General features: G+C 62.9%; 4 protein-coding genes across 4 annotated transcripts; all 4 read left to right on the forward strand.

Annotated features, from left to right (window-relative positions):
- Nucleotides 1–1,223: 1,223 nt before the first annotated feature.
- On the forward strand, nucleotides 1,224–9,084 carry FAM193B (family with sequence similarity 193 member B). Its single transcript, XM_027896415.1, is given in 11 exon segments — nucleotides 1,224–1,450; nucleotides 1,452–1,656; nucleotides 2,882–3,121; nucleotides 3,757–3,979; nucleotides 4,155–4,364; nucleotides 4,660–5,074; nucleotides 6,051–6,246; nucleotides 6,646–6,882; nucleotides 7,380–8,385; nucleotides 8,476–8,551; nucleotides 8,713–9,084. Coding segments are annotated over 11 exon segments (3,132 nt in total). The 3' UTR covers nucleotides 8,810–9,084.
- A 108-nt stretch (nucleotides 9,085–9,192) lies between these two features.
- Nucleotides 9,193–15,200, forward strand: DDX41 (DEAD-box helicase 41). The gene is made up of 17 exons (XM_027896420.1): nucleotides 9,193–9,300; nucleotides 9,389–9,487; nucleotides 9,578–9,737; nucleotides 9,819–9,893; nucleotides 10,196–10,256; nucleotides 10,783–10,919; nucleotides 11,070–11,142; nucleotides 11,309–11,462; nucleotides 11,558–11,694; nucleotides 11,873–12,035; nucleotides 12,125–12,256; nucleotides 12,435–12,506; nucleotides 12,746–12,842; nucleotides 13,148–13,297; nucleotides 13,436–13,507; nucleotides 13,676–13,786; nucleotides 13,988–15,200. Exons 1-17 carry the CDS (start codon nucleotides 9,277–9,279, stop codon nucleotides 14,122–14,124), a joined length of 1,854 nt encoding a protein of 617 aa, XP_027752221.1. The 5' UTR covers nucleotides 9,193–9,276; the 3' UTR covers nucleotides 14,125–15,200.
- On the forward strand, nucleotides 14,559–17,809 carry DOK3 (docking protein 3). Its single transcript, XM_027896421.1, has 5 exons — nucleotides 14,559–14,893; nucleotides 16,237–16,530; nucleotides 16,660–16,753; nucleotides 16,839–17,011; nucleotides 17,093–17,809. The coding sequence occupies exons 1-5, from the start codon at nucleotides 14,582–14,584 to the stop codon at nucleotides 17,807–17,809; spliced, it is 1,590 nt and encodes a 529-aa protein (XP_027752222.1). The 5' UTR covers nucleotides 14,559–14,581.
- A 175-nt stretch (nucleotides 17,810–17,984) lies between these two features.
- LOC114063852 (PDZ and LIM domain protein 7-like) lies at nucleotides 17,985–26,799 on the forward strand (the record flags this gene model as incomplete). The annotated part of the gene is made up of 9 exons (XM_027896416.1): nucleotides 17,985–18,085; nucleotides 19,323–19,429; nucleotides 22,749–22,900; nucleotides 23,204–23,234; nucleotides 24,821–24,837; nucleotides 25,453–25,607; nucleotides 25,910–25,946; nucleotides 26,545–26,583; nucleotides 26,688–26,799. Coding segments are annotated over exons 2-9 (648 nt in total), but the record flags the coding sequence as incomplete, so codon positions are not given.
- Between the last annotated feature and the right edge of the window lie 3 nt (nucleotides 26,800–26,802).

Below are 26,802 nucleotides of genomic sequence, written 5' to 3' on the forward strand. Positions count from 1 at the left end.
AGGGGAGGCACCCGCAGATACCTTTACTGTGCAGGACATGGAGCGTGGAGCACGGGGATGCAGTGGGAAGTGAATAAAGCAGCTCCTCGGCGGGAGGAGAAGGCGCCGACTGGTCAAGGAAGTATCCCAAGGGGTGCTCGAGGTGCTGGGAACAGCAACCCCACCCCGGCTGTGCCAGAGAGGAGGTGTCTGCTCCAGACCTGGCGCTGCTGGCCACAGGATGTGGGCGCAGATAATTCAGGTGGCTGAAAGCCTAATGGGGTGGATTCACGGGTAAAAAATCCGTGGAGGATGGTTAGGTAAACAGGGCAGTACCTCCTCGGCTTGAGGAAGTCCCTGAGTCATGGCAGCCCCGCGGTGCCCAGGCTGTGCTGGACACATGTGCAGGACTGGCCCTGGTGTTGGGGCTCCATGTGTCCCCCACAGGCTCCAGGTCTGGTTTCAGCCGGGCAGCATATGCTGGCTCCCGTGGCTGTGGCTGTGTCCTGTGTCCCTGTGTGCTCAGTGAGCCTGGAGCCCTGCCTGTTCCTCAGCTGCCAGCAGATTAAGGCACCACAATATAAGAAGGACATAAAGCTATTACAGAGTGTCCAAAGGAGGCTGCAGGGATGGTGAAGGGTCTAGAGGGGAAGCTGTATGAGGAGCAACTGAGGTCTGTTCAGCCTGGAGAAGAGGAGACTGAGGTCAGACCTCATTAGGATCTGCAGCTTCCTCACAAAGGGCAGTGGAGGGGCAGCTCTCTGTGACCAGTGACAGGACCTGAGGGAACAGCTAGAGTTGTGTCAGAGGAGGTTTCAGTTGGATATTAGGAAAAGGTTCTTCAACTCGAGGGTGTTTGGGAACTGGAAGAGACTCCCCAGCAAAATGGTAACAGCAGCAAACGTGCCAGAGTTCAAGGAGCGTTTCGACAACACTCAGACACATGGTGGGATATTTGGGGGGGTCCTGTGCAAGGCCAGGAATCATAGACTGACTTGAGTTGGAAGGGACCTTAAAGGTCATCTTGTTCCATGCCCCTGCTTAGGGCAGGGACACCTTCCACTATCCCAGGTTGCTCCAAGCCCCGTCCAACTTGGTCTTGAACACTTCCAGGGATGGGGCAACCATAGCTTCTCTGAGAAACCTGTGCCAATGTCTCACCACCCTCACAGGGAACAATTTTTTCCCCAATACCTAATCTAACCCCCTTCTCTTTCCCTGCGGACTCACGGAGGCTCGCTCCGATGACCCAGCCCCGGGACGCGATCACTCTCCGCCATCGCCGGAGCCCTTTAGGACCCGGGGGACCCGCGGCCGCCGCTCCCCCCGCCCGCCAGGGGGCGCAGCACCGCCCTCTCGCAAGATGGCGGCGGCGCCTTCACCTCGCCGAGCGCTTCCCCCCTCCCTCCTTCCCGCGGGCAGGGGCCGGACGGGCCGCGCCGCCATATTGGCTGTTGTCCTGGCTGCGGCGGGCTCGCCATGACTCGCCGGCGGAACAAGGCGGCAACGGCGGCAGCGGCGGCAGCGGCGGCAGGCGGCTCCGGGCCTCGCCGCGACAGGGTGGCGGGTCCCGACGTCGGGCCTCCCCCGCCGCCGCCGCCACCGGAACCGCCCGCCCCGCCTGAGGTGGCGGCGGCGGCGGGCAGCGGCGGGGAGCCGGGCAGAGGCAGCGCTCAGGTACCGGGGGAGTGCCGCGGCCGGGACGGCGCTGGCGCTGAGCGGGTTTCATTCGGGTCGGGGATGGGGCCCTGCCCCTGCTCCCCCCCGCCCCGGGCCCTGCCCCATCCCCGCCCCGACCCCCGCCCCGGAGCATCCCTGCGGATGGGGCTCGGAGCGCTCTCACAGCGCCCCGCGGGAGGGCCTGGCTCCGCCACTGGGCGATGGCAGGTGGCTGCAGCATCTCCATCCAGCGCGCCTGCCGCTGCCTGAGATCGCTGGACACACCTGGCCGCCGCCACCTGCCCCGGGCGGTGGGCAGGGACCGGGGGGTGGGCGCCGGGGGTGGATGCTCTGGGTGTGTTGGGGACAGCCGTGGTGTCGCGCGCCGCGGTGGCCCTGTCAGCTGGGACACGGGGTGGGCTGGCAGCCCCCTTCCTCGCCGTGGGTGGGCAAGGGGGCTGTGTCCCCGCTCTGCTCTCCTTGGCCTCTGACCTTTGCTTCACCTTGAGCCTGCAGACGCCATCTGTTTGGCAGCAGCCGTTCAATGCGCGGCTCATTGTGGCGGGGCCCCGCCGCGCCGGCAGACAATGGGGGCCCCCTCGCCCGCGCCACGCCGGGCTCGTCACGGCTGTCAGGGCTCCAGCGAGCCCGCGGGATGCAGCCCAGCTCCTGCAGGGAAGTCCCAGCCTGGCTATGCCCCTGCGGGGGGAGAGCAAAGTGGCACGGGGGACTGCACCCCACCCTGGTGCATCGGCACCGCTGGCTGTGCAGAACAAAGAGGCGGGAGGGAGGGCTTGGGGCTCTCGAGTGACACCGTGGGGGGGTCTGTGCTGGGCGAGGATTGAGAGCTGACGCTGCCAGAGCCGCCCTTTATATCCCCGTATTGGATTTCTGTGGGTCTTGCTCTGCCTTTCAAGTTCTCTTGCTCCCGCTGTACTAGAGGTGGTGGTGGGAGTTGCTGCTGCTGCTTATCAGCCTTGCTTGGTGGCAGGGCTGGCTCCTTGGCACGCTGTGATCTTCCCAGAGGTCCAGAACGCTCCCATCTGGCACGTGGCAGGCTGGCAGCAGCTGGGCAGCCTGAGGCTGCTCTGCTCCAGTGGGAGAAGGTGCAATACCACATGTAGCCTACAAGAATTTCCCTGGTTTGGTGTCAGCGTCCTGAGGTCTCGCTCGCTGCCTCATCTGTCCCACGTCTGCACCACACAACACCTGGGTGACTCACGGTCCGTGTGTCCTTCCTTAGGTGCTGCCCACCACCAACCAGTCCGTGCAGACGTGCTGCCTGCTCTGCCACCGGGAGCGCAAGGACTGGGGAGGGCCGTCCCACAATGGGCTGGTTTCCCCGGGCGAGAGGCTGCCACCGGACTTCGTGCCAACGCTCGTGCAGAACCTCCTGGGAGAAATGCCACTGTGGATCTGCCAGAGCTGCCGGAAGAGTGTGGAGGAAGAAGAGCGGCGGGCGGTGCAGGAGCAGGCCCTGGCGGTATGCGGGCACAGAGCTGGGATTGGAGTGCTGGGGCTGCAGCTGCGGGAGCGTGGCACTGCGCACCCCGGGGCACTGGTAGGGCGTGCAGATCCCCTTCTTGCTCTGAGCTGACATCCCAGCCTAGACTGCCCTGCCCAGGGTTGCTGCTGGCTCAGCAGGCAGAGGCTGTGGTGGGGCAGCACATGGTGCCATGGAGGCTCGTCCAGCAGGCAAGCTTGGCTTGGAGCTGCCAGGCTGGAGAGGCTGACAGCGCCGCTGCTTTCCTGCCAGCACTGCTCCCCTGCGTGTCATGCTGCGTCCCCTGGCCCCAGGGCTGCTCCCTGTGTGGTGCAGGTTTACCCGGAGACTGTTGGGGCAAGTGCCTGCCTGTGTGTGGAACTCAGATAGAGGAGCTCCCTCCTGCCTGGCTTCATTTAACCCTGGCCTGGTGTGATTGGAACATGTGGCCCTGGGAATGGCCTGGGAGTCAGGCTTTGTTGGTGTTTGATGGACAGGCTGTTTGTCATCCCCAAAAGAGTGACAAAGTGATTCCCATGAGCTGAGTGCCTGCTGCAGTGGAGGGTCTTGGTGCTGACATTCAGGGGCCAAGGGCCTCCTTGCCCAGCTGCTTCACTCTGTGTTTTCCTTGGCAGGTCTCGTTATCCCACACATCCTGCAAGTCACAGTCTTGTGGGGGTGGCTCACACTCCTCTTCGTCCTCTTCCTCCTCTTCTTCTTCCTCGTGCCACGGGAACTCAGGGGACTGGGACCCCAGCTCATTCTTGTCTGCTCACAAGCTCTCGGGCCTCTGGAACTCACAGCACACCAATGGGGCCACCCAGGGCAGCCCCCTCGGGGCCCCACCAGCTACACTAGGTGAGTTGAAGCTGGCCATGGGGTTGAGCAGAGCTTACTGCCCAGTTCTTGGCTTAGATGGTTTCCTTGTAGGAAAGGGTGGGCAGGCTGGGCCTCTGACTCCCAGTGCCAGCAGCGTGCCTGGGCCCCTTTGCAGTGGCAGAGGGATTTGGGCCCAGCTCCGCTTTCCTTCCAGGCGACAAGCACCCCGGCCTCGCTCTGTCTGCAGAGTGTGCCAGCCCCGCGCCGGCCGTGGCGCCGGGGCTCAAGGCCTGTCCCTACAGCCACGCGGCCTCCACCACCTCCAGCAGTGCCGCCCCGGGCTCACCTCTGCCTACCTCACTCGACTTCTGCAAGACGCTGCCGAAGCAGTTCAAAAGCTTGTGCCGGAGGGCCACCCCGCCAGGTGCGTGCCCACGGACAGGGCTAGCCACAGCCTCTCAGCCTGCTGCTCCAGAGCATTTCCCCTTGCCCTGCTCCTTGTGGGGCCAGGGCTGAATCCTGCGGGGGAGGCACAGTGACCTTGAGGCCTCGTGCGAGCAGGAATAGCTTCTGTCCCGAGTCCTGCGCTGCCTGTGGGGGAGGCAGGGTTTGTCCCGTGGAGAAGCGGCCTGTGGAAAGGTGGTGGGTGGCACTGAGTGGAGCCTTGGCCTGCACAGCACAGCCAGTGTCTGACTGTCTCTGTTTTTACCCCTCTGCAGGTGAGGCCTTCCACTCCTCAGAGCATCATCAGCACTCCGACCTCACTGCTCCTCCCAACAGTCCCACCGGCCTCCCCTCCCAGCCACCGGTGCTGATCCCCTCCAAGCAGACACCTCCGCATCCAGGGCCCTTCGGCTCCCCTCCACACATCCCGCTGGGCTCCTCCTCGCAGGCTGCGCTCTTCCCTGCTCCCAGCGCCCAGGCTGCAGCCCCAAAGCCGGCGTCCGAGTCCCCTCCGGCCGGTGCAGCCTCGCACAGCCCAGGGCCGTGCAAGAGCCCCCACCTGCCCCCTGCCAACGTGCCACTGCTGAAGATGCCGCCCCCGCTGTCGGGCTGCGCCCATCCCTGCAACGGGCACTGCAGCACTTCACTCATCCCTCCTCCCGCCTCCCACCAGCTGCCCAGCACCAACAGGTGAGTAGAGGAGCCCTGCCTGATCCCAGCCTCTGCTCACTGGGCCGTGCCCTTTTCTCCCCGCTGTTACCCATGGATCTACTTTTCCCTGCGGAGGGACCAGCCGCCCTGGCACGGTGGTGCAGGGAGGCACTGTCTTTGCGGGCCAGTTGCACTGCTGCAGATTCCTGGTCTCTGAGGGTCGAGCTCTTTCTGTCCCCACGTGTGTTCTGTCTGCTGTTTTCCTTTGGTTCCGTGGTGCAGAAGAGGCTGTGCTTGCTCCTCCTCCAGCTAAGAGATCCAAAGGAACCGCCTGGTCAACTTGCTGTTGGCCAACAGGACCTTTGTCAGTGAGACCCGTCAGGCAGCTGTGGCACTGAGCAAAGGTCCTCGAGAAGATGAAGCCTGTGGACTTGTTCTGCTCGCCTGCTCCCCTGGCCCTCTCTGGGCTACCCATGTCCCTGAAGAGAGCATGCTGGTTCTTCTCCGCTGATTCGCTCTCCCTGTGGAGAGTCAGCCATGTCCTGAGCTGGAGCTCAAAGAATAGCACTGTGAGACATGCCCTGGCCTCCCTATCTCTGAGCTGGGCAGCCTGTGCCTGTGGGAGCTGGGCCTGCCCTGCACATGGGGATGTCTGGCAGCTGAACGCAATCCCAGTGTTCCTCACCTGTGCTACCTGCCCCCAGTGAGTACCAGTCCCTGCCCTGCTCCCAGCCCAGGGCCTGGCAGGATGCTGCTCTCTGGGGCTCTGCTATGCCAGCCTCCTGCCTGCCAGAGGCCCTGGGGTCCAGGAGCTACGGATGTCTGCTGACACAGGCTCCTCTGGCATCTCTCCTGGAGGAGAAGGACACAGGGAAGGGGGTTTGTCTGCCCAACAAATCCTTCTGCCTGGGCACAGGCTGCCCTGGGAGGGGTGTTCCTACATGTGTAGCGTGGGGCAATTTTTGAGACCCTGTTGGCTCCTGCTCACCTCTCACCCTTCTTCCATTCTCATCAGGGACCCCTCTTGCAAAGGGCACAAATTCCCAAACGGTACCAGCTGCCACCTGCCGCAGCCCTGCGAGGCAGATGAGGGGCTCGGGGAGGATGAGGACAGCAGCTCGGAGCGCAGTTCCTGCACCTCCTCCTCCACCAACCAGAAAGATGGGAAGTTCTGCGACTGCTGCTACTGTGAGTTCTTCGGCCACAACGCGGTGAGTGAGGGGCTGGTCTGCAGCCACCCCCAGTCCTCGCGCTGCGCCCCATGATGAGACGTCACACAGTGCGTGTGCCCAGAGTACAGAGGTGGGCGGGTCTGGCCATGGCTGTTTTCTTGCGGGCCTGTGCATCCCCTGCTTTGTGTTTCCACACTGCCTCATCAGCCTGCTTGTCCTTTGCTCCCAACTCGCAGCTGCCTGCCCAGCCCCAGGGCTCGGAGTGGCCGGCCAAACCCTGTGGCTTCATGCTGGAAGAGCTCATTGGGGCTGTGCTGACTTGTCTCACTGAGACTGTGGGGAAGGAGGCGGCTGGGGCAGATGTGGGGGGCTGGTGAGGGAGCTGGGCCTGGCTGCACCTCCTCTGCCTGCTCCACTGACAGCACTCTCCTCCTGCAGCCCCCGGCCGCTCCCACGAGCCGCAACTACGCCGAGATCCGGGAGAAGCTGCGCTCGCGCCTCACCAAGAGGAAAGAGGAACTGCCACAGAAACTGGGGCACAACAGCGGCTCGGGGGAGCCCGCTGTGGACCACCGCAACGTGGATGAGCTGCTGGACTACATCAACAGCACGGAGCCCAAGCCCTTGAACAGTGCCAAGGCTGCCAAGCGGGCACGGCACAAGCAGAAGAAGAAGGTGAGGCTGAGTGGTGGCTGGGCTGCACCCCTTGCAGGGCTTTATCGTCTCTCCCTCTCGTCCGTTTGGTTTCTTGAACTCCATGTCCCTCTCCCCTGAGGTGACAGCGGTGCCTGGCCCTGTGCAGGGCTTCCCCTGCCTCTGTTCCTGCAGAGGGTGGCTTAGCCCTCCTGGGCACTTTGGACTGCAGTGTCCTACCTTCTTTGTGCCACATCTCTGACACCATGTATCTGTGGTGGGGAGAGGCTGTCCTGGTGGCTTTTGCTGGTGCCTCATGCCCAGAGTTGTGTCTGCTGTGCCATGTCCAGCTGTTGCTGTGTCCACAGGGGACACATGGTAGTTTATGGGGACACGTGGTAGTTTGAGGGGTGTGTAAAATATGGGGTGGCTGAGCAGCAGCCCTTGGGATTGCTGTCAGAGCTTGAGCAAAGTTCTGTGGCCTGTGCCTGTGGTTCTGTGGCCCAGCCCAGCCAATCCTAATGGCACCTATGTTGCAGGAAAAAGAGAAAGCCCAGCTGGAGGCTGAGGCCCAGAAGCGGGCAGAGCGTGCCCCTGCAGCCAGCCAGGCCAGGGAGCAGGCTGAGGAGAAGCTGCTGGAGTGGCCAGAGCTGGAGCTGGAGCGGGTGAACAGCTTCCTCAGCAGCCGGCTGCAGGAAATCAAGAACACCATCAAGGACTCCATCCGGGCCAGTTTCAGTGTCTATGACCTCAACCTGGATGTCAACGACTTCCCCAAGAAGGCAGCTGTCCTGGAGCAGAAAAACCTGCTCTCCAACCTCAACGGCTCCTCTGACCTGCAGGACATAGACCTGGCACTGGCCCCGCTCAGCCTGGGCCCTGCCAAGAGCCATGGGCTGCTGCGGGGCGAGCTGGGCCCCCGATGGGGCGAGGGGCCCGGGGAGCCCCCGCCGGCGCCACCGGCCGAGAATGGCGTGGTGAAGCGGCTCAGCGCCGTGCCCAGCCTGTCTCGCATGATCTGGGTGCAGTCCAAGGCTGTGGACTCTGCCGCAGACAGTGGCGGGCTGAGCCCAGAGCCCAAGGAGGGACCGCAGCCCAAGGGGCCGGAGCCACCAGAGCCGGTGCCCACGGGAAGCCGCCAGCGCAAGAACAAGCGGCAGAATGGGCAGGCGAAGAAAGGGGAAGGCGGCACAGCCGTGCCCAGCAGCCAGGCCCGGCTGGAGAGCCCTGGGGTGAAGGGGCAGGTGCTGGGAACCAAGCCCCCTTCCAAGGGCAGTGCCGCGGAGCCACAGCGGGTGGGCGGCTGTGTTGAGCCTGGGGAGGGCGGCAAGGGGCAGCCCTGGGGCTGCAGCAGCGCCAGGGCTGAGAAGGAGAGACCTGGCGAGTGGAAGGGACGGAGGGGAGAGGGCAAAGTGGAACTGCCAGAGCCAGTACAGCCTCCACCACCTGCCCCGGCTGCCCCTCCCGCCCTGGGGGGCTCCCCCCAGCCCAAGGGCAAAAGCAGGAAGAGCCGGAACAAAGTGGAGAAATCCAGTACCTCGATCGGTGAGTGCCGAGTGCGCTGCCCTGTGTCGCTGTCCTCACTGGGGCCCTTTGCCCAGCTGGCAGCGCTGACCCTCTGCTCTGCTTCCCCAGATGATGTGTTCCTGCCCAAGGACCTGGATGGGGCAGAGATGGACGAGACTGACAGAGAAGTGGAATATTTCAAGAGGTGAGGGGGGAGCCCTGAGGGGCATGAACTCTGCTGGCTGGGCTGGGGGCACCAGGGGGGCTGGTGGGTGACCAAGGCTGGGGGTCCTGAGGGGTTGGGGTTACACGGGCTGGTGGCACAGAGGGGCTGGCAGGTGACCAGGGCTGTCCTCTCGCTTCCAGGTTCTGCCTGGACTCGGCCAAGCAGACGCGGCAGAAGGTGGCCGTGAACTGGACCAACTTCACCCTGAAGAAAACCACTTCCAGTGCAGCCCAGTGAGGTGCGGAGGGGCCGACCCTCCCACCCACGGCCGCTCACCTCTCCTCACTGTGCCCCCTGCCTCACCTGGGTGGGCTCCCCTCCTCCGCGGGGGGCCCCGGTGCTCTCCTGCCCCGCGGGGGCCCCCGGGGCTCCCTCCATCCTCCTGCCCCATCCCCGCGGGGTGACCCCGGCCGTCCCGTCCCCCTCTCCGCGGGCACGCGGCTACCCCGTGCCGCAGGGAAGGACCGTGCTGGACCCAATAAAGAACTTTTTAATTTTTTATTTTATTTAAACACCGCTGTCTGCTGCTTTCTGCCGCGGCGGGGGCGGGGGGAATGTAGAGCGTGTTCTGTGCAAGTTTGGCCGTCGCGGGGTTCCGTCGGGCCGCATCGCGTCTCCCGCGCTGTGGCGCCTTTCCTCGCGTTGCTAGGTGACGATGCTGCTCATGCTGACGTCACTTCCGCGGTCGGTTCCGGGAAGGCGTCATGGAGGCGGCGGTGGAGCGGAAGGTGGGAGCGGGCCCGGCCCCAGCACCGCCCGGCCCCGGTACGGCCCCGGTACCGCCCCGGGCCCCCCTCACCGCGCCTCTCCCCACAGAGGCCGCGCGAGGAGCCGGCGGACGCGTCCGACCTGTCCGGGGAGGATGACGAGGACTACGTGCCCTACGTGCCCGTCAAGCAGCGCAAGCAGCAGATGGTAACGGGGTAACGGGGCTGCGCGGGGATGGCTCTGAGCGCCCCTCCCGGCGCGGGGCCACTCACTCCGCACTGACCCGCGTCCTTCCAGCTGCAGAAGCTGCTGCAGGTGCGGCGGAAGGTGGTGTCGGAGGAGGAGCAGCGGGACAGCGGCAGCGAGCAGCGCGGGGACGAGGATGACATCCCGCTGGGACCGCAGTCCAACATCAGCCTGCTGGACCAGCACCAGCACCTCAAGGAGAAGGCGGAAGGTAAGGGAGGAGCTGGCAGGGGGCACTGGGGGGACTCCAGGGGGCAATGGAATCCCCTCACTGTTCCTTGACTCCCCTCAGCTCGGAAGGAGTCGGCCAAGGAGAAGCAGCTGAAGGAGGAAGAGAAGATCCTGGAGAGCGTGGCTGAAGGCCGAGGTGAGTGGGAGCTCTGTGTGTCACACCTGCCTCCAGAGCTGCCAGGGCTGTTCCCTGACTTGGGAATGTTCATACCCAGGGGTGGGACTGGAGGTCGCAACAGGCCCCCCTGACTGGCACAGACGTGGATGTGGGAGGAGCCTGGGCACAGCAGCACTTGCTCTTCTGTACCCAGGGGGGCTGTCAGGGCCTGCTGCTGCCCCTGCTCTGTTTCCAGACATGATCTGCCAGGCTGTTTGTTCTCTATGAGGTTACTGCTGATCTGAGGAGCTTGCACTGACTCCTCACCTCTGTTCCTGCAGCTCTGATGTCAGTGAAGGAGATGGCCAAGGGCATCACCTACGACGACCCCATCAAAACTAGGTAAGTCTCACAGCACAGGGTTTGTCTCTCCCAAAACATCACTTGCTTGTGGCCAAGGAGAACCAGAAGCTGCACAGCCTCAGTACTGCTCTTCAGCTGCTGGCTTTTCTCCTGCCCCGGTGGCTTCATGCCATCATCTGTAAGATCAAAGGCTGTTGAGTCACCTGGCATGTTGTTTTATGTCCAGTAAGGCTTGATAAAGCACATTTCTGTTAAACTTGAAGGCTTGAGTGTGGATCTTCGTGTCTGGGAGGTTGTTAAGGCAGAGGAAGAGGCTGGGGAGCCAGGGTTGCTCAAGGCAGTGGTCAGTCAGAGGTTGGACCTGGGGATCTCGGAGGTCTTTTCCAACCCCATTGTTTCTAAAGTAGCGTCAGAGATGATTGAGGTGTGTCTATGGCATGTTCCATCCCCTATCCATAGGCTGTTCTCAGGTGTCAGCTTGGGCCTTAGATTCCTCCATGAGGGCTGCTGGCCCTGGAGTCCTGGCCTCGTTCTGCACTATGACCTGTCTCTGTTCCCTTCCCAGCTGGAGAGCTCCTCGCTACATCCTGGGCATGTCGGAGGCGCGGCACGACCGCGTGCGCAAGAAGTACCACATCCTGGTGGAGGGGGAGGGCATCCCACCCCCCATCAAGAGCTTCAAAGAGATGAAGTTCCCAGCAGGTGGGCTGGCACAGGAGCCTGGCAGTGACCCCAGCTTTCCTCTGAGGGGTGTTTGTCACTGGTGGAAGAGCTGCTGCTGGGACACGGGTGGGAGGGGAAGAGAAAGAAGAGTTCAGGTCGTGAGCGTGGGTGTCCCTTGTTCTCTGACAGCTATCCTGAGGGGCCTGAAGAAAAAAGGGATCCAGCAGCCAACACCCATACAGATCCAAGGCATCCCTACGATGTGAGTGCTCAGTCCCTGTCCCGGAGTGTGGAGCACTTGCTGCCTGCAGCCCACCCAGTGGTGTGGACTGGGGGTTATTGCTGGTGACAGATGCACCCTGTCACCTTGCTCAGCCCTGGAAGTTTGGGCTGTTCTGTCATGCTCAAACGTCCTGTTTCCCTGTCAGCCTCTCAGGAAGGGACATGATTGGCATTGCATTCACTGGCTCTGGGAAGACCTTGGTGTTCACCCTCCCGGTGATCATGTTCTGCCTGGAGCAGGAGAAGAGGCTGCCGTTCTCCAAGCGGGAGGGACCCTACGGACTCATCATCTGTCCCTCGGTGAGTGCCGGGGGGAAGCTGTGATTGACATGCAGTGGCAGTCCCGGGTCCTGCCTGCCCAGAGGTGTGGGAATGAGCTGGTTTTGTGTCTGCAGCGGGAGCTGGCCCGGCAGACCCACGGCATCCTGGAGTACTACTGCCGCCTGCTGCAGGAGGACGGGCTGCCCACCCTGCGCTGCGCCCTCTGCATCGGGGGCATGTCCGTCAAGGAGCAGATGGAGACCATCAAGCAGTAAGACCTTCTGGGGGAGTACATGGGGCTGGAGTTCTGTCAGGGGCCTGAGGGGTGGCACCCTGGCTTCAGGACAGCGTTGGGGGGAAGGTGATGTGCCAGGTGACGTGCCTTCCCTCTGCATCCTGCATGGGGCAGGAATCCCGAGTGCCTGACTGTGGCTCCTCTCATCCCTCAGTGGGGTGCACATGATGGTGGCAACCCCTGGGCGCCTGATGGACTTGCTGCAGAAGAAGATGGTGAGCCTGGACATCTGCCGGTACCTGGCCCTGGATGAGGCTGACAGGATGATCGACATGGGCTTTGAAGGGGATATCCGGACCATCTTCTCCTACTTCAAGGTACTGAACTGCCACAACACTAGCACCCTGAAGCTCATTCCCCGCACCTGCCGGGTTGGGGGAGTGCTAAATTCTTGTTCCTTGCACAGGGCCAGCGGCAAACCCTACTCTTCAGTGCCACAATGCCCAAGAAAATCCAGAACTTTGCCAAGAGTGCCCTGGTGAAGCCCATCACCATCAACGTTGGGCGAGCAGGTGCTGCCAGCCTGGATGTTGTGCAGGTGAGGTGTTTGGGTGCTGCTCTCTGCCTGTGTGGGAGACCAACACCATTCGTGAGGGTGCTTCATGCCTTCCTCTGCCAGGCAGCTGGGGTTCATGACCCTTTTTCCCAGTCAGATAAGGGATACCAAGCAGTGTCAGTTTCTCTGCTGCTTGACCCATCCCTGTGCTTGTACCTAGGAGGTGGAATATGTGAAAGAGGAGGCCAAGATGGTGTACCTGCTGGAGTGCCTGCAGAAGACCCCTCCACCTGTGAGTAGTGCACTGAGGGCAGTGGTCCCACCACAGCCCTGGGGCACGGGGGGAGCTGGCAGGGGGACCCCATGTGAGGGCTGGGATGTGAGTGAGCCACGCTCCACATATGAGCAGGGACCAGCCCTGCTCTGTGCTCTGCTCAGCAGGAGGGAATGGGCTTTCCAGGGGGCTGTGCTGGTGCCAGCAGTGCCAGCCCACAGAAGGGCAGTTCTTCCATGATGTCTGTGCTGCTGCAGGTGCTGATCTTCGCAGAGAAGAAGGCAGATGTTGATGCAATCCACGAGTACCTGCTGCTCAAGGGCGTGGAAGCTGTGGCCATCCATGGAGGGAAAGGTCAGTGAGGGTCCCAGGGAGGCCTGGGCTGTGGTGTGATCCCCCTCCTCCAGGGATGCGTGTGGTCATGGAAGTTCCCAGTGTGCAGTGGTTGGTGATGGTGTGAGGGAGGGCTGTGGCAGTGTCAGGAATGAACTCCATGTTGCACACAGCAGGCATAAACCCAGTACAGGTCCCTATGGGACACAGAGGTCCCTCTGCTCCTTTGTTTGGGGAAAGGCTGCCTGGGGAGGCCATAGTAGTTGCTACAGTAGGTAGGGCTGCGAGTGCTGCCCTTGCTGATCTTCTGTGCTGGGCCTTTGCAGATCAGGAAGAACGGACAAAAGCCATTGAGGCCTTCCGGGATGGGAAGAAGGATGTCCTGGTTGCCACTGACGTCGCTTCTAAGGGTCTGGACTTCCCAGCCATCCAGCATGTGATCAACTATGACATGCCAGAGGAGATTGAGAACTATGGTGGGCACTGGGCCCCACAGGGCCTATCAAGGGGTTGCAGAGGCCAGCAAGGCTCTGCACTTGAGTGCAGTGTCTGGGGGCAGGGATGGTCTGTCACACTGCATTCACCTGGTCCCGATCATGTCTCTGTCCCAACAGTTCACCGGATCGGGCGCACAGGCCGTTCAGGCAACACCGGCATTGCCACCACCTTCATCAACAAGGCCTGCGGTGAGGAGCAGTCCGGGAATGGGGGCTGCGGCTCTAGGAGACACCTGGGCTGTGGCAGGGGGGGTTGTTCTGAGCAAGCAGGATATCTGGAGGAGGGAGAAATGGTGGCACAGGGCAGTGCCCCCCACCCCTGCTCGGACTGTTCCTGACATGTATCTCTGCCCCCAGATGAGTCTGTGCTGATGGACCTGAAGGCCCTGCTCCTGGAGGCAAAGCAGAAGGTGCCTCCTGTGCTCCAGGTGCTGCACTGTGGGGATGAGACCATGCTGGAGATCGGAGGTGAGAGACTCCAGGCTGGCACAGGGACCCCCCTGGTCTGCAAACAGGACCCCCAGCTCCTGAGGTGGTTCCTGCCTAGCCATGCAGGCAGCCTGGTGCCACAGCACTGGGGAGACAGTGATGTAGCCCCTCTGCTCTGGGGTGGGGAGCCTCTGTCCTGGTGTGGCACAGCTCCTCCTAACCTCCTCCCTCCCATTGCAGGTGAGCGGGGCTGTGCCTTTTGCGGTGGCCTGGGCCATCGCATCACCGACTGCCCCAAGCTGGAGGCCATGCAGACCAAGCAAGTCAGCAACATCGGCCGCAAGGACTACCTGGCCCACAGCTCCATGGACTTCTAGCCTGGGGAGTGTGCTGCCCCGCATTCCCCCCTCAACACAGGTCTGGGCTTCCTTACAGCCCAGGGGCCTGTCCTGCACTGCTGTGGTCCCTTTTCCATGTTTTGGCCACTGGGACTGTTACGAGCTCAGCCTGATGAAGCTCCTGCCCTGGGAGGAGATGTGTGGAGCTGTGCTGCAACAGTGTGTTACATCAGCGGGGACATGTTGGGCAAGCAGGTAGCAGTGCCTGAGGGCAAGAGGAACCCCAGGTGGGGGACTTGACTGTGGCCAGCTGCCTGCTCTCCCTGCCAGCCCCCTACAGTGGCATCGTCAGAGTCTTACATTGTTCCTCTCCAGAGCTCCTCAATTCCTCCATGTCCACCCCTTACCTGGTATTATCCATCCTGAGTGGGTGGCTGTTCCTGCATCCCCAGACTTGCTGGGATGCAGCCGGGGTGAGGTGGTGCATGTTGTGCTCATGTTGGGCGCTCCCGGAGCCGCTTCCTGTGCTCTGCCCCCGCGTTCTGCCCCAGTGCCCTGCAAGGGGGAGGGCAGGCACATGGACACCTCCTGTGGCCCAGCCTCTGCCCCCCATCCCACACCCCAAAAAGGGGAAGTCGCTGTGAGAAGGAAGTCTGCCCCATGCCCTTCCTTCGGCGGCAGCAGTCACATTTTCTCCGCTGCGGGTAGCCCAAGTCCCTTGTCCTCGTGCTGGCCGGGGTGGACTGGTCCCATGGAGAGACCGGTGAAGGATGGGATCCTCTATGTGCAGCACTGCAAATTTGGAAAGGTAAAGGGTGGATTTGGGGCTTTTAGAGGGTTTTCCCTGATCTGATGACGTCAGCCTCCAGGCCCTCGGCAACCTGGGAAAAGGGGGGACTGGAGTCAGATGCCTTGGAACTGCTGTGGGGGGAAAAACTTCCCCTCCCAGGGGGGAGCCCTGGGCCCTGCAGCCCCAGGAGTGGGGTTCTCCCTGCGGCTGAGGGAACTCATCCATGTGGGCACACACTTGCGCTCACCCCTGTGCAGGGTCCGTCTTCTCGCTTGGTCACCGCGCGAGTCACAGTGGAACAATAAATGTGTATTACTGTGGCACAGTTCCAGTGTGTGTGTGTGGGAGCCCCAGGGCAGCACGTGGGATGTGGCCTTGCGCCCAGCCTTCCCTCCACCTGGCCCAGGGGACCAGCAGCATCCATGGGACACCCTCATGGCTTGGGCTGCTCTCCTGCACCCTCGGGGTGGGCTCTGAGAGCCACAGCCCTTGGGGCAGGGTACAGGGGATATGGTGGGGGAGACCCTGGGGTTGGGCAAACTGCAGGGAACTGTTGTGTGTTGGTGAAGAAGGTCCTGCTGTCACATTGGCCATGCCGTGGCAGGGTCCTGTGGTGGTCTCAGTGGATATATGGGGCTGCAATCACTCTCTGACCTCCCTGGTGTGTGAGAGCCGAGCCATGGAAGCTCAGCAGGCCCTGTGTGCAGGGGGCCAGTGCCTTGCTGTGCAGGAGACAGGCGGGCTGGGGGCGGTGGGTATTTTGGGTGTTTGGTTGCATCTGGTTCCTGCAGGGTGGAGGCTCTGCTGCACTTTTGAAGCACATGGGGACACGCGCCCCCGCTATCCCATGACAGGCTGGGAAGGTGCTGGTGCTGCAGAGGCTCCCCTGGGAGGAAGCGGGCTGCTCAGCAGATGTGGGGCTGTCAGCAGGAGCCCCAGTAGCTCAAAATGGCTTTAATTTGCATCAGGGTCTGTCCTGAGAACAGCTCGTGCTCAGCTGCAGCAGTGGCAGGCCAGCACTTGCAGCGGGGAACAAAGAGCAGGACCTGGTGCTCAGGGAGCCAGGAGTGAGCATGACTCACCCAGCAAGCTATGCCAAGCCCGCCTGGGGCAAGGCCCCCCTCGACCCAGCTTTAGGACTGCCCTGCCCCACAGTCTGGGGGTCTGCACTGTCCCTAGCTCTCCAAGCCCTCCTGCAGCACCTGGTGGGTGCAGGCTGGGATGCCCCCTATACCCCTCCTGCCACATATGGCTCTTTCCAAGCGCTGCTGGCCCCACATGGAGCACAGCACTGCCAGGATGCAGCAGGCAGCTCCTTGCTGACCTGTTTTTTCCCTGCCTGTGCCCCTCCTGTTCCTCAGAGGTCCTGGAGGAAGATGCGAGCCCAGCTGTTCGCCTCCAGCCCCTCCGGCGTGGCCCGCATGGAGAAGTTCGACGTGCGGGATGACGGCACAGCCCCAGAGAAGACACCCCCGCAGCGCTGTGCCCGCCGGGTGATCCGCCTCTCAGACTGCGTCTCTGTGGGCCCGGCGGGCACGGAGAACTGCCCCAAAGCCACCTCTGCTTTCTACCTCACCACCACGGAGAAGAGCTACGTGCTGGCAGCTGAGCAGCGGGATGAGTGGATTGCCCAGCTCTGCCAGCTGGCCTTCCAGGTACTGTGGGCTCTGGCAGAGCCAGGAGCCCTTGTATTGCTCCTGCTTGGATGAACTGGGGGGCTCAGGGCCGGCAGGGGGCTTGTGCTCCCTGCTGTCCCAGACCATGCTCACATTCCTCTGTTTCAGGGTGCAAAAGAGACAGTGCTGAGTAGTGCCATGACCCAGCCCAGCCCCTCTGTCCCCATGGAGGAGAACTCTCTCTACTCTTCCTGGCAGGACTGTATGTGCAGGGGTGGGGGGTAGGGCTGGCATGGGCTCCAGATCAGTGCTGCAGTGCTGACCCCTGCCCTGCTCTGCTCCTGCAGTGACGGAATTCCTGGTGCTGGTGGTCCAGACAGATGCGTCCACCCGCTGTGGTCTGCAAGGGCAGTATCTGCTCTCAGCCCTTCCCCAGAGCCTGACTCTGAAGGACCTGCAGTCCCACCAGCCCCTGCTTACCTGGCCCTACCCCTTCCTCCGCAAGTTTGGCCAGGATCAGGTGAGTCCCCTGATCCCTCCTTGGGGCTGCTGGCTCCCCAGGGTGGATGCCAGCTCCTCACCCTCCCCTCTGGCCCTGCAGGCTGTTTTCTCCTTTGAGGCTGGTCGCCGCAGTGACTCCGGCGAGGGCACCTTCACCTTCAGCACCCCACGGGCCCCTGAGCTCTGCCGGGCTGTGGCTGCTGCCATTGCCTGCCAGCAGCAGGGCAAGGACACCTCAGACCCCAGACTCTTCTGCGTCCCAGAGCCCCAGCTCTCTGCACAGGGCCCTGAATCCCAACCCTGGGGACCTGGGACAGAGGATCCCCAGGCCAGGCCAGCCCTGGGGGGGTCACAGCCTGCCTCCCATGGCGCTGCCAGCCTCCTCCACTTCACCCCGCCGGACCCAGAGGGCTCGTGCCCCATTGTCTACGCCTCCATTGCACGGGGCCACCAGCCCCTCTTTGTGCCAGGGCAGCCGGGCTCTTGTGAGCCCTGGGCCGCGGGGAAGCCGCTCCCTGAGCATCTCTACGAGAACATCTTCACCGCGGAACTGCTTCCAGTCGGGACACAGGAAGAGGAGGAGGAAGGGCAGTGGGAGCTGGGGTGCCGACAGGCGCCCGAGGGCCACAGCAGCGAGGGGGGACCCCTCTATGACAACCGGGCCGCCCTGGCACAGCCCACCGGGGCCGCGGGCTGGGGGCGCGGGGGGCAGGAGGCGCTGCTGGGGCGCTCCAGGCAGAAGCCTCATAGCACCCTTCGGGCTAAGCTGGTGCGGCTGCTGAGCCGGGAGAGCGCCGGGGCGCGGGACTGGGCCTGATGCGGTCGGTGCCGTTCGGTCAATAAAGGCCCTGCCCGGACCCGGCTCCGCCGCTGCTGCGGAGGGGGCAGCTTTCGCCTCTCCGCCAGGGGGCGCCGCCGTGCCCGCCCCGCCGGGCAGAGGCGCGCGCGCTGATTGGCCGAGCCACCCGCCGGCCCCGCCCTGTCCCGGTGCTACATAAGGCGGGTCCGGGCCGGGCGGGGGCGGTGCCCGGGTTCGAGTCCCGTGTCCGCCCGCTCCGTTCGGCTCCGCTCCGCCGAGCCCCCGCGGCCGCGGGTGAGTGCGGGAGGCCTGGGCACGGCGGGGAGCTCCGCGCTCTCCCGGGGGGGGGATGGGGGCGCGAGGGGTGGAGGACTGGGGCCTGGGTCGGGGCGAAGGCGGGTGGTTGGGGTCGGGCCCGTGCGGGGCAGAGCCGCCGGCCCCGACCCCCGGGAGGGGCGGTGCTGTGGGATGGGGAGGGGTCGCGTGGCCCCCCGCGGGGCAGGGGGGCTCCCCAGCAGTAGGAGGGGCTGCCCAGGCTGTGCGCGCTGGGGACCCCCGGTCCGGCCGGGCCCGGTTCGGCCGGGAGGGGTGCGGGGTGTCCGCCCCGTCCCGGCGCCTCGCTCGGGCTTGCGCGGCTGCCGGGCGCCGGGAATGCCTGACACGCAGCTCTTCCCCCGGCCCTCCCGAGCGGGGAGCGGGCTGGTGTCGTCTTACACGCCTTATATAGCCCGCACCGGCCCGGGGAGAGCGGGGGCACGCTGGCCCCCGGCCCTGCAGCCGCTCTGCCGGCCCGTGCGGGGCGCGGGGAGTCCTGCAGACGGCCCCGCTCCACCCCGGCAGGAAGGTCCTGGGGCGTTTCGCGGGGGTCTGGCGGCTCTCGGTGAGGGGTGACAAGAGGCTGGTGCCGACCCATCTGCCCGGAGCCTTGGCCGGCTGACAGCTGTCAGGCAGGGGAGCGCTGGGATTCCCTCCCGCCGAAGCCCTGGAGATGGGCTCACTCCCAGGGAGCATCTGCTCAGCCGGCTGCTGGAGTGCCAGCCTGGCTGCTCTGCCAGGCGCCTCGGGTGGCATCACACAGTTCCTGCGCTGCTGCTGCTGCTAATTCATCCGGCAAAAACGCTTCTGGTTCATATCCCTCCATACCTGCTGTTGCTTCTCTGCAGTCTAAACAGCCTTGGCTCTCTGCAGTGTGAGTTCCTGGGGTGCTGCAAGGGAGACCACAGCCCAGGTTTGGGAGGAGAACAGAGCCCACAGACACTCCACTGTGGGTGGCAGCAGGGCTGTGCCTGGCTCTCTGGCACTAGTCAGTGTTAGCCTGGGCCCCTCAGCTCTGACGTCCTGAAGGAGATGCTGATGGATTTGGGGTGCGTCTCTAACCACAGTGTAGGATGGTCAGGGTGGAGTTACAGCTGGAAATGTGACCTGCCTCCTCCTATCCTACCCTGCCAAGCACTGGACCCCCTCCTCGGCTGCTCTCCCTGCATTGTTCCCATGTATCCTAATGCCAGGATCGCACCCTCTTCCCTTGCAGAGATGGGCGACATGGAGTCCTACAAGGTGATGTTGAACGGGCCGGCACCCTGGGGCTTCAGGCTGCAGGGAGGGAAGGATTTCAGCATGCCACTCTCCGTCTCCAGGGTAAGAGAAGCTGAAGCTGGTGACACCCATCCTTCCCCCTGCCTCTGTGGCAGGAAGGCTGTGGCAGCAGTGTCCAGGTGGCTGAGTCGGAGTCCTACAGGGAATGCAGATGAGTTGGGGCCCCGGGAGTGCTGCATCCTGCCCTGCCTGGCTCCACGTAGCCTCCTTGGTGCCTTATCAGCTGCAGCCCGGCACGGGGGTGTTCCGGGCAGAGAACTGCGGCAGAGATGTGAAATGCTGCACAGCCTCTGCAGAGGGGGGCAGGGGAGGCCCCTTCCGGAGCATGCCCACCGCAGGGGGAGGGAATCTGCTCTCTGAGATGGTGGACTGCCTTCCTGATCCACATCCCAACGCTGGGATCGGCATCCCAGGACCCAACCAGCGTCCTTCTGCCCTCCCTTCCACTACGCGGCTCCTAACTCCATGCCTGAGCTCATCCCTGAAATGGACAGGGAGAGGAGGAAGCTTCTGCTGCTTCCTGCACAGTGACATGATTCCCTCCACAAAACTATTCCGTTTCTCCAGGGAGAGCCACTGTGCCACAGCTGGTTGTGACTGAGGCCTCAGGTTTGAGCTGTGCCCAGTGAAATGCTCAGCCAGGCCAGGCCTGGCCGCGGGCGGGTGCTGGCCACGACTCCGGCCACGCAATTGCCTTATAAGCCTTGGAATGTGACTGCAATGCCTGTGCCTCTGGCGCTTGGGCAGCTGGCACAGAGGCTGCTTCTCGAAGGACAGCTTTGCTCGTGGCACCGGATGGTGCGTGCACCCAGGCAGGGAGGATGGCCCCTGAGGCCACTATGTGAGGCTGGAGTCACCAGCACCGCTGCCCCAGGGCCTGCTGATCTCTGCTGAGCATGCAGAGAAGGCTTCAGCGAGTTTATTCTCTAAAAAATGTTTCTCTTGGCTGCGAGCCAGTGCTTAACAAAGGGTCTGGTCGGATGGAGGAGCCTCCCAAAGCCCTGGGGCAGGGGCCTTGTGAAGCAGCACTTGGTGGGGCTTGGGCAGTGCTGCTGTCAGGAGCAGTGAGGGCATTCCCAGGGGATGTAGCCAGCTTTGGCGGGCTCTCTGTTAAGACCAGACTGTCTGGCAGGGCGATATGCTCTGTCTGATGGGAGGGGGTGAGCCTTGCATTGCTCTACACCCCAGAGACATTCCCAGCCCCGGAGCTCTTGCCCAGAGCACACTGCTGCCCTTGGCCACCACTTCCCATGAACTTGCCCTGCTAAAGTAGGGTGGAAGGAAGCATCCTGCCCCGGCTTTGAGGGCTGCAATGGGGTCCTGCTCTGTGGGGCTGAGGAGCATAGGGGGAAAGCAGCACTGGCATGTGCTCTGGCTCTTGGCTGTATCACTCAGTGTGACACTACTGGGTGAGCTGTCAGGCTGCTGCAGCTCACTGGCCACACACAGAAGAGGTGCCACCATGGCCCCCTGCACATGGACCTCCCGTGGCAAGGGGCTCTGCTGGGGTACTGACACTGGGGCAGACTGTATGCCACAGTCCCTGCGGCAGAGCCAGGGCAAGGGCTGCCATGTGGGGAGCTGGGTGCTGTGTGGCACATCCCAGCATATGCCAGCTGGGAAAGAGGGGAGACCCTTGGTTATGCTGGCAGGATGGTGCTGGGGGATGCACCTTCCAGCCTCTCCCCACCATGCTGAGTGGGGCTCTGTCCTGGGGGTCCCTGGAAGGGGTGGCAGGTGGGCACCTCTCTGGGCGGGGTGACAGAGGTGCAGGGAACAAAGGACTGGCTGGGTGGAGAAGGGAGGAAGGAAACCCTGGGTTTAGGTTAGCGGGCCTGGGTGGGAAGCGGGAGGGCTGGCGCTGCTACAGCTCCTGGCTCAGCTGGCACCTGCCACAGGAGTTTCCTGGCATGCCAGCATGGAGGGGGACGGGAAGTGCTGACCGGGCTGGGTGAGGCTGTGTGACGCAGCCTGACGTGCTCTCCCCTTCCCTGCCGGCCGTGTGAAAACCTTTCCAAGCTACTGCTCCTGCCTCCAAACCCACGCAGCCACCCCGTGCCTTCCCCAGCCCTCTAGGGCAGCAAGCCGGGGCTTGCAGTGGCATTGCCAGCCGGCACTGCTGTTGCCGAGGGCACCCTCCCGTGCTGGTCAGGAGGAGCAGGCACTGGGCTGAGGGGTGGCAGCGGGATGCAGGAAGAGCCGAGCCACATCCAACCTGGCTATGGGGTTTGGCCTCACGTGGAGCGCCAGTGCTGGCGTAGGGAAGGGGAATGTGGCTCTGGGGTGAGCCAGGCTCTGCGCACGGGCAAGGAGGGGCCAGGACTCAGCGGCAGGGATTTTTCAGCCCTCTGACAGTGCTGGGAATCTGGCTCGCTCCTTTTATGTTCATGTCGAACAGGACTTGAGGAAATACTTGGTCCAGGTCCAAGCGCCTCGAGTTCTTCCATGCTGGAGGAGCAGGAATGGCTGCACCCTGCCTACGTCTGTCTGTCTGTCAGTGCCTGGGAGCTGTGTGTGGTGCTCCGGGCCCTGCTTGCCTCTGGCTGTGCATCCCTGGTGGGAGGGGAGGGCAGGACAACCTCCACTTCCCAGCACGGGACTGACGTAGAGCCGTGCCATGGAGCCGCAGCAGGGGCAAGGCACATCCCTGGCACTGTGGCCGGGAAGGAGAACCCGTGGTCGTGCTCTCGGCTGTCCTGGCGGGGCGATGTCTGGGGGAGCAGCGTGGGTGGGGGCGGTTGTCTCCCTGCCTTGGGAGGGCTCCTGCTCCTCTGTGGGAATGAGGTAATGTCTGCGCCTGCTGGGAATGGGACGGGAGCGAGGAGTGCAGGCGGCTGGGGGAGTGCCCAAGGGGTGCCTCCCCTGACTCCCCCCTCGCCCCAGGCGAAGGGCTGGACATGCCTGTGGTTTGCAGCGAGATGTGGGCTGCCCAAAGGGCCCTGACTCACTGTGCTCCCTTCCTGCCCTGGGACCACAGGGATGGCTCTGAGGGGTGGCTGGGCTTCCTGCCGAGGCTGAGCCAGCACCGCCTCCGTGTTTGGCCTCATGAGGATGGGGCTCTGGGGTGCTGGCATAGTCCCCAGCCATGCCAGAGGGCAGGGGCTGGGCAGCGCCCAGGGGTACTGCTTTGCTCAGTGCTGCTACCAAGAGGAAGAAGCTGCTCTGGGCTCATGCACTGGGAAATGAGGAGTGAGCTGGGTGTTCCCACATCCCCCTGGGTCAGGCCTGTGTGGGTATCCTATGCTGGGCTGGAGAGCCTGAGTCCCAACAGACCCCTGCCTTCATAACGATGAGGACATCCCTCTACTCCTGAGCCGGCACTTGGCTGTTTCAGCTCTCTCTGATCCTGTCTGTCTTGCAGCTGACTCCAGGTGGGAAGGCGGCTCAGGCTGGCATGGGAGTGGGCGACTGGGTGCTGTACATCGACGGGGAGAGCACCAGTGCCATGACACACATTGAGGCCCAGAACAGGATCCGTGCCTGTGGGGACAGGCTCTGCCTCACCCTGAGCAGGTAGGAATCATGGGTCCTGCAAACATGGGTTCCTGGTGTGGCCAAAGCAGAGCCAGGGCCATCTACCAGTATCTCCATATCCTGCCATATCCTGCCATCACTGATCCAGCTCAGAACTGGGCAGCCCCTGGCTGGGTCTGAGGGCTCAGCTTGGCTGGATGAGGCTTAGCCTGGCTGTGAGCCACAGGGCAGTGGCAGCAGGCCATGGCTCCCCTTGGGTGGTTGTTGCATCCCTGGGGTACCAGTGTCCCAGCAGTGCCTGGACCAGTTCCAGCACCTGCCTATCTGTCTCCTCTCTTGCAGAGCCCAGAACCAGCTGGGGAAGCCGCAGAAGGTATGTGTCGCTCCTGGTGCTGCAGTGGCAGCTCAGCCTCATCTCAGGGGAAGGGAATCTCTGAGTGTAGATGGATAAATAGACTTTGCTCCCGGGGCTCACAGGCTTTTAGGGGACTGGGGTGCGTTTGGAGGTCTAGATAACCCTGCTGGAGTAGCAACTCTGACCTCTGGCACCGTGGAGGATCAGAGAGAACTGTGTCTGCTCAGGAGGCAGCTTGGTCCAGGCTGTTCCCCTGCTTGTGCCGGGCTTGGGCAGGGGTACAGAAGGGTCAGTGCAGGGGAGGAGACTGGGCAGGTGCAGCACCGTGTTTGCTGGTGCTGGGGAGTGCTCTGGCACAGGGAGGCAGGGCTAGGGCTGGTGACCAGTGGCTCCTGGATGGAAGCTACCTACATGGGTTCAGCTTTGTGCCACAGGATGGTTGCGATGGGTGTATGTGCATGCACCGCCCTGCCATGGGCAGCAGCAAGTGTCTGGGGCACCTACTAATCCTCCAACGACCCTCAGGCTGGGTTTGTGACCTGCTGTCACTGGGCTGGCTACCCTGTGGAGAGCAGTGCCAGCCTGACAGAGCCCAGTGTCTGAGGTGCACGTGCTCTCCAGCTTTCCTACCTGGCTGCCTGCTGCGCTGCCTGGCCCGGGGCTGTCCCTTGCATGCTGCTTGACGTGTGAGCCCGTGTCTGTGTGTTTTGTCTCGCTCAGGACTCACTCCCCTGCTCTGAGCCCCTGAAATATAACTTCGCTCCCAGCACCGCCCTCAACAAAACAGCTCGGCCCTTCGGGGCTGGCTCGCCTCCGAACCCACGGCCCGGGCTGGTGACGAAACCTGTGACGTACGCGCCCCTGGCGCCCGCCTGCACCCCCCAGCACAATGGGTATGTTGCTGTCCATCCTGCTCCCTGAGGACTAGGGGGAGCCCGCTGCCTGACCCTGCTGCGCCTTGCATGCCAGACACCGTGGGTGGGAGTGGGTGAGAGTGCCCGTGCCAGGGTCCCCGGTAGCTGGTGCTGAGGTGGCACAACAGGACTGTTGCACACAGGGACACACAGCCACACTCGTGCTGATCTCTAGCTCAGGGATGTGTCAGCCTGTGTCCTGCAAGGCATGACACAGCAGCTGTAGCAGGACTCTGGCATCTGCAGCAGCAGGGAAACAGTGGCTGCCTGGGGATGTCCTGCTGGTCCCCCAGCTGCCAGGATAGGGTGGGCAGTGTGAAGCCCCCCAGCACTGCACAGCACCATTCTCACCCAGCTCTGCTCAGCTGCCTGTGTCTGGCAGCTCCTTGTCCCTCCTGAGAGAGCTACTGTAGTGCCCTGGAACTGGGCAACGGAGTGGGATGTGGCACTGGCTGCCCTGGGCACCCAGGCCTGTTCTCAGGGTTGAGGGAGCACAGTCTGGTCCATTGGCATCTACCCCTGTGCCCCGGTGTGCTCCCAGCCCTGGGTGAGCCGGGTGTGAGTCTCAGGGGTAAGGGGAGTAATGTAGGCCATAGGTGAACTCTGGAAACTTCTTGGGTGCTGCAGGTCTAATTTCACCTTCCTTTTTCTTTCTTTCTCTCCTCCCTTTCTCTTTCCCTCTCCCTACAGGTGCTGAGCCTTGACAAGTCAGTAAGCCTTTTGCCTATTCTCTCTATCCTCCCTGCATGCCTCTTCCCTGCTATTACCCTGTTCTCCTGGGCAGGGCCAGCCTGGGGACGGGCAGCACATGCTGCTCTGCCGATGTGGGTGGGTCACTTTTGGCAACAAGCTGTCCCCAACCTGAAGGGCAAGTGCTGCCTGTCTCTACCAGTTGCTGGGGCCCTGGAGTGTCCTTGTATTTGGTCCCTTCCCTGCTTCCCGAGATGTGGCTCGGCCAGACAAGGGCTGATGGGCTGTGCTAGGCACCCTGCCCAGGGGCTGGTGGCATGCCATGGGCAGTCACTAGGCTCTGGCGCAGCTCCCCTGATGGTGGTTTTTTGACCTTGGCTTATTCTTGCTCTGTCCTTTCTCCTTGTGGCCCTTGGGGCCAGTATAACACTGTCAGGAATGGTGGTCAATCCGAAGTTGGTCCTTCGTGGGCCAGGTCTTTACTGGGGAGAAACAGAGGGGTGGCGAGTAAGGCAGTGTGTGGTGTCTTGAGTATTGGTGTGCTGTGGTTCTTTGCCAGGGGAGGTGTGGGGCAGCCCCAGGGAGATGCCATGAGATCTGTCAGATTTGACAGATGACTCTGTCACTCACAGGCAGCCCCCTCAGCTGCTGGAGCCCCCCAGCAGCCCCGTGTGCGACCCTGTGAAGCTGCGGATGTTAGAGGACATCGATGACTCGCAGCCCCACAGCTGGACCTCCCAGTCCCGCTCCTTCCGCAAACTGGCCCGGCTGGTGGGCGCAGACAGCAGTGAGTTGCTGTGGGGCATTGTGGTGCTTGAGTGTTGGTTCTGGCCCCATGTGGCCCCTGTGGGCCAGCTGAGCCAGTGGGAGCTGCCCGGGGCTGTGTGTGGGCTTGTGGTGGTGCCGCCACTGGTCTGGGGCTGTGCTCTGCCCCGTGGCTGGGCAGGGCTGTGCAATGAGGCAGGTGGGTGGCTGGAGGAGAGGGCGTTTTCCCTTTCCCTTTCCCGTTCCTTTTCCATTTCTTTTGTCTCTGAGCCTCGGTTGCTGCAGACTGACTCTGTCTCCCCCTTTCTCTCATGTTACACTCAGTGGAGGATGGTGAGGATGAGCTTGTTAAAAAGCCCAGGTAAGGGGAGCGTGTACAGGGGTGGCAGCAGGAGCCACAAGATGCTCAGCCCACCTGGCTGCTTCGTCCTCACAGCTTGCAGTCACTCTGGGGGATGCTCTTCGCCCTGTTGCTCTTTCTTCTTTCCTCCTCCTCCATCCTCTCCCCTTCCCAGAGCCGAGCGTTTGGTGGAGCTGCAGAGCCTGCCCTGCACTCAACCCACTGTGGGCACTGCCAGTGCTCAGCCACTGCTCTGACTGTCACTTTGGGAGGGTCCTGCCTGGACACTCACCGGCCAGACAGGATGTCCCGTGCTGGGTAGGACCCTCTGGGCACTGCTGGCACCAAGCTGGGAAGACCAATCATCTGCTACTGCTATTTAAGCAAACGGTATCTGGAGAAGGCTGGTGGCACTAGCAACACCTTGCTGGGGGTGCTCTGAGGTCCCAGGCATTGCCTGGACCTGGGGCACAGTGTGCCATGAGACTGGCGTGCAGTTGCTGGGCAGAGCTGGGTGGGTGTCGCCGACTTCTCCTTGTGCTGGAGTGCATTCGTGAGGGATAGGCTGAGCGCTGGTCAAATACTGAGTGTTGTGCTGCTGTTTTTTCCAATATCACAGGGATGCCCATGGGTCCAGCTGGGGCACAGTGGAGCAGTGGTGAGTGTGGTGGTTTGGCAAGGGCACCTTTGGGAGCACTACCCTGTGCTGAAGCAGGGTCTGTGCTTGGTGTTGGCTGAGCTCCTGCCCTCTGTCACTCACAGGCAGCCCCCTCAGCTGCTGGAGCCCCCCAGAAGCCCCGGGTGTGATCCTGGGAAGCTGCGGATGTTGGAGGACGCTGAGGACTGGCAGCCCCGCACCGGGACCTCCCAGTCCCGC

This window comes from Empidonax traillii, unplaced genomic scaffold (genome assembly GCF_003031625.1).
Source record: "Empidonax traillii isolate 1590-97213 ecotype Southwest subspecies unplaced genomic scaffold, ASM303162v1 scaffold495:size1017845, whole genome shotgun sequence".
Classification (NCBI taxonomy): domain Eukaryota; kingdom Metazoa; phylum Chordata; class Aves; order Passeriformes; family Tyrannidae; genus Empidonax; species Empidonax traillii.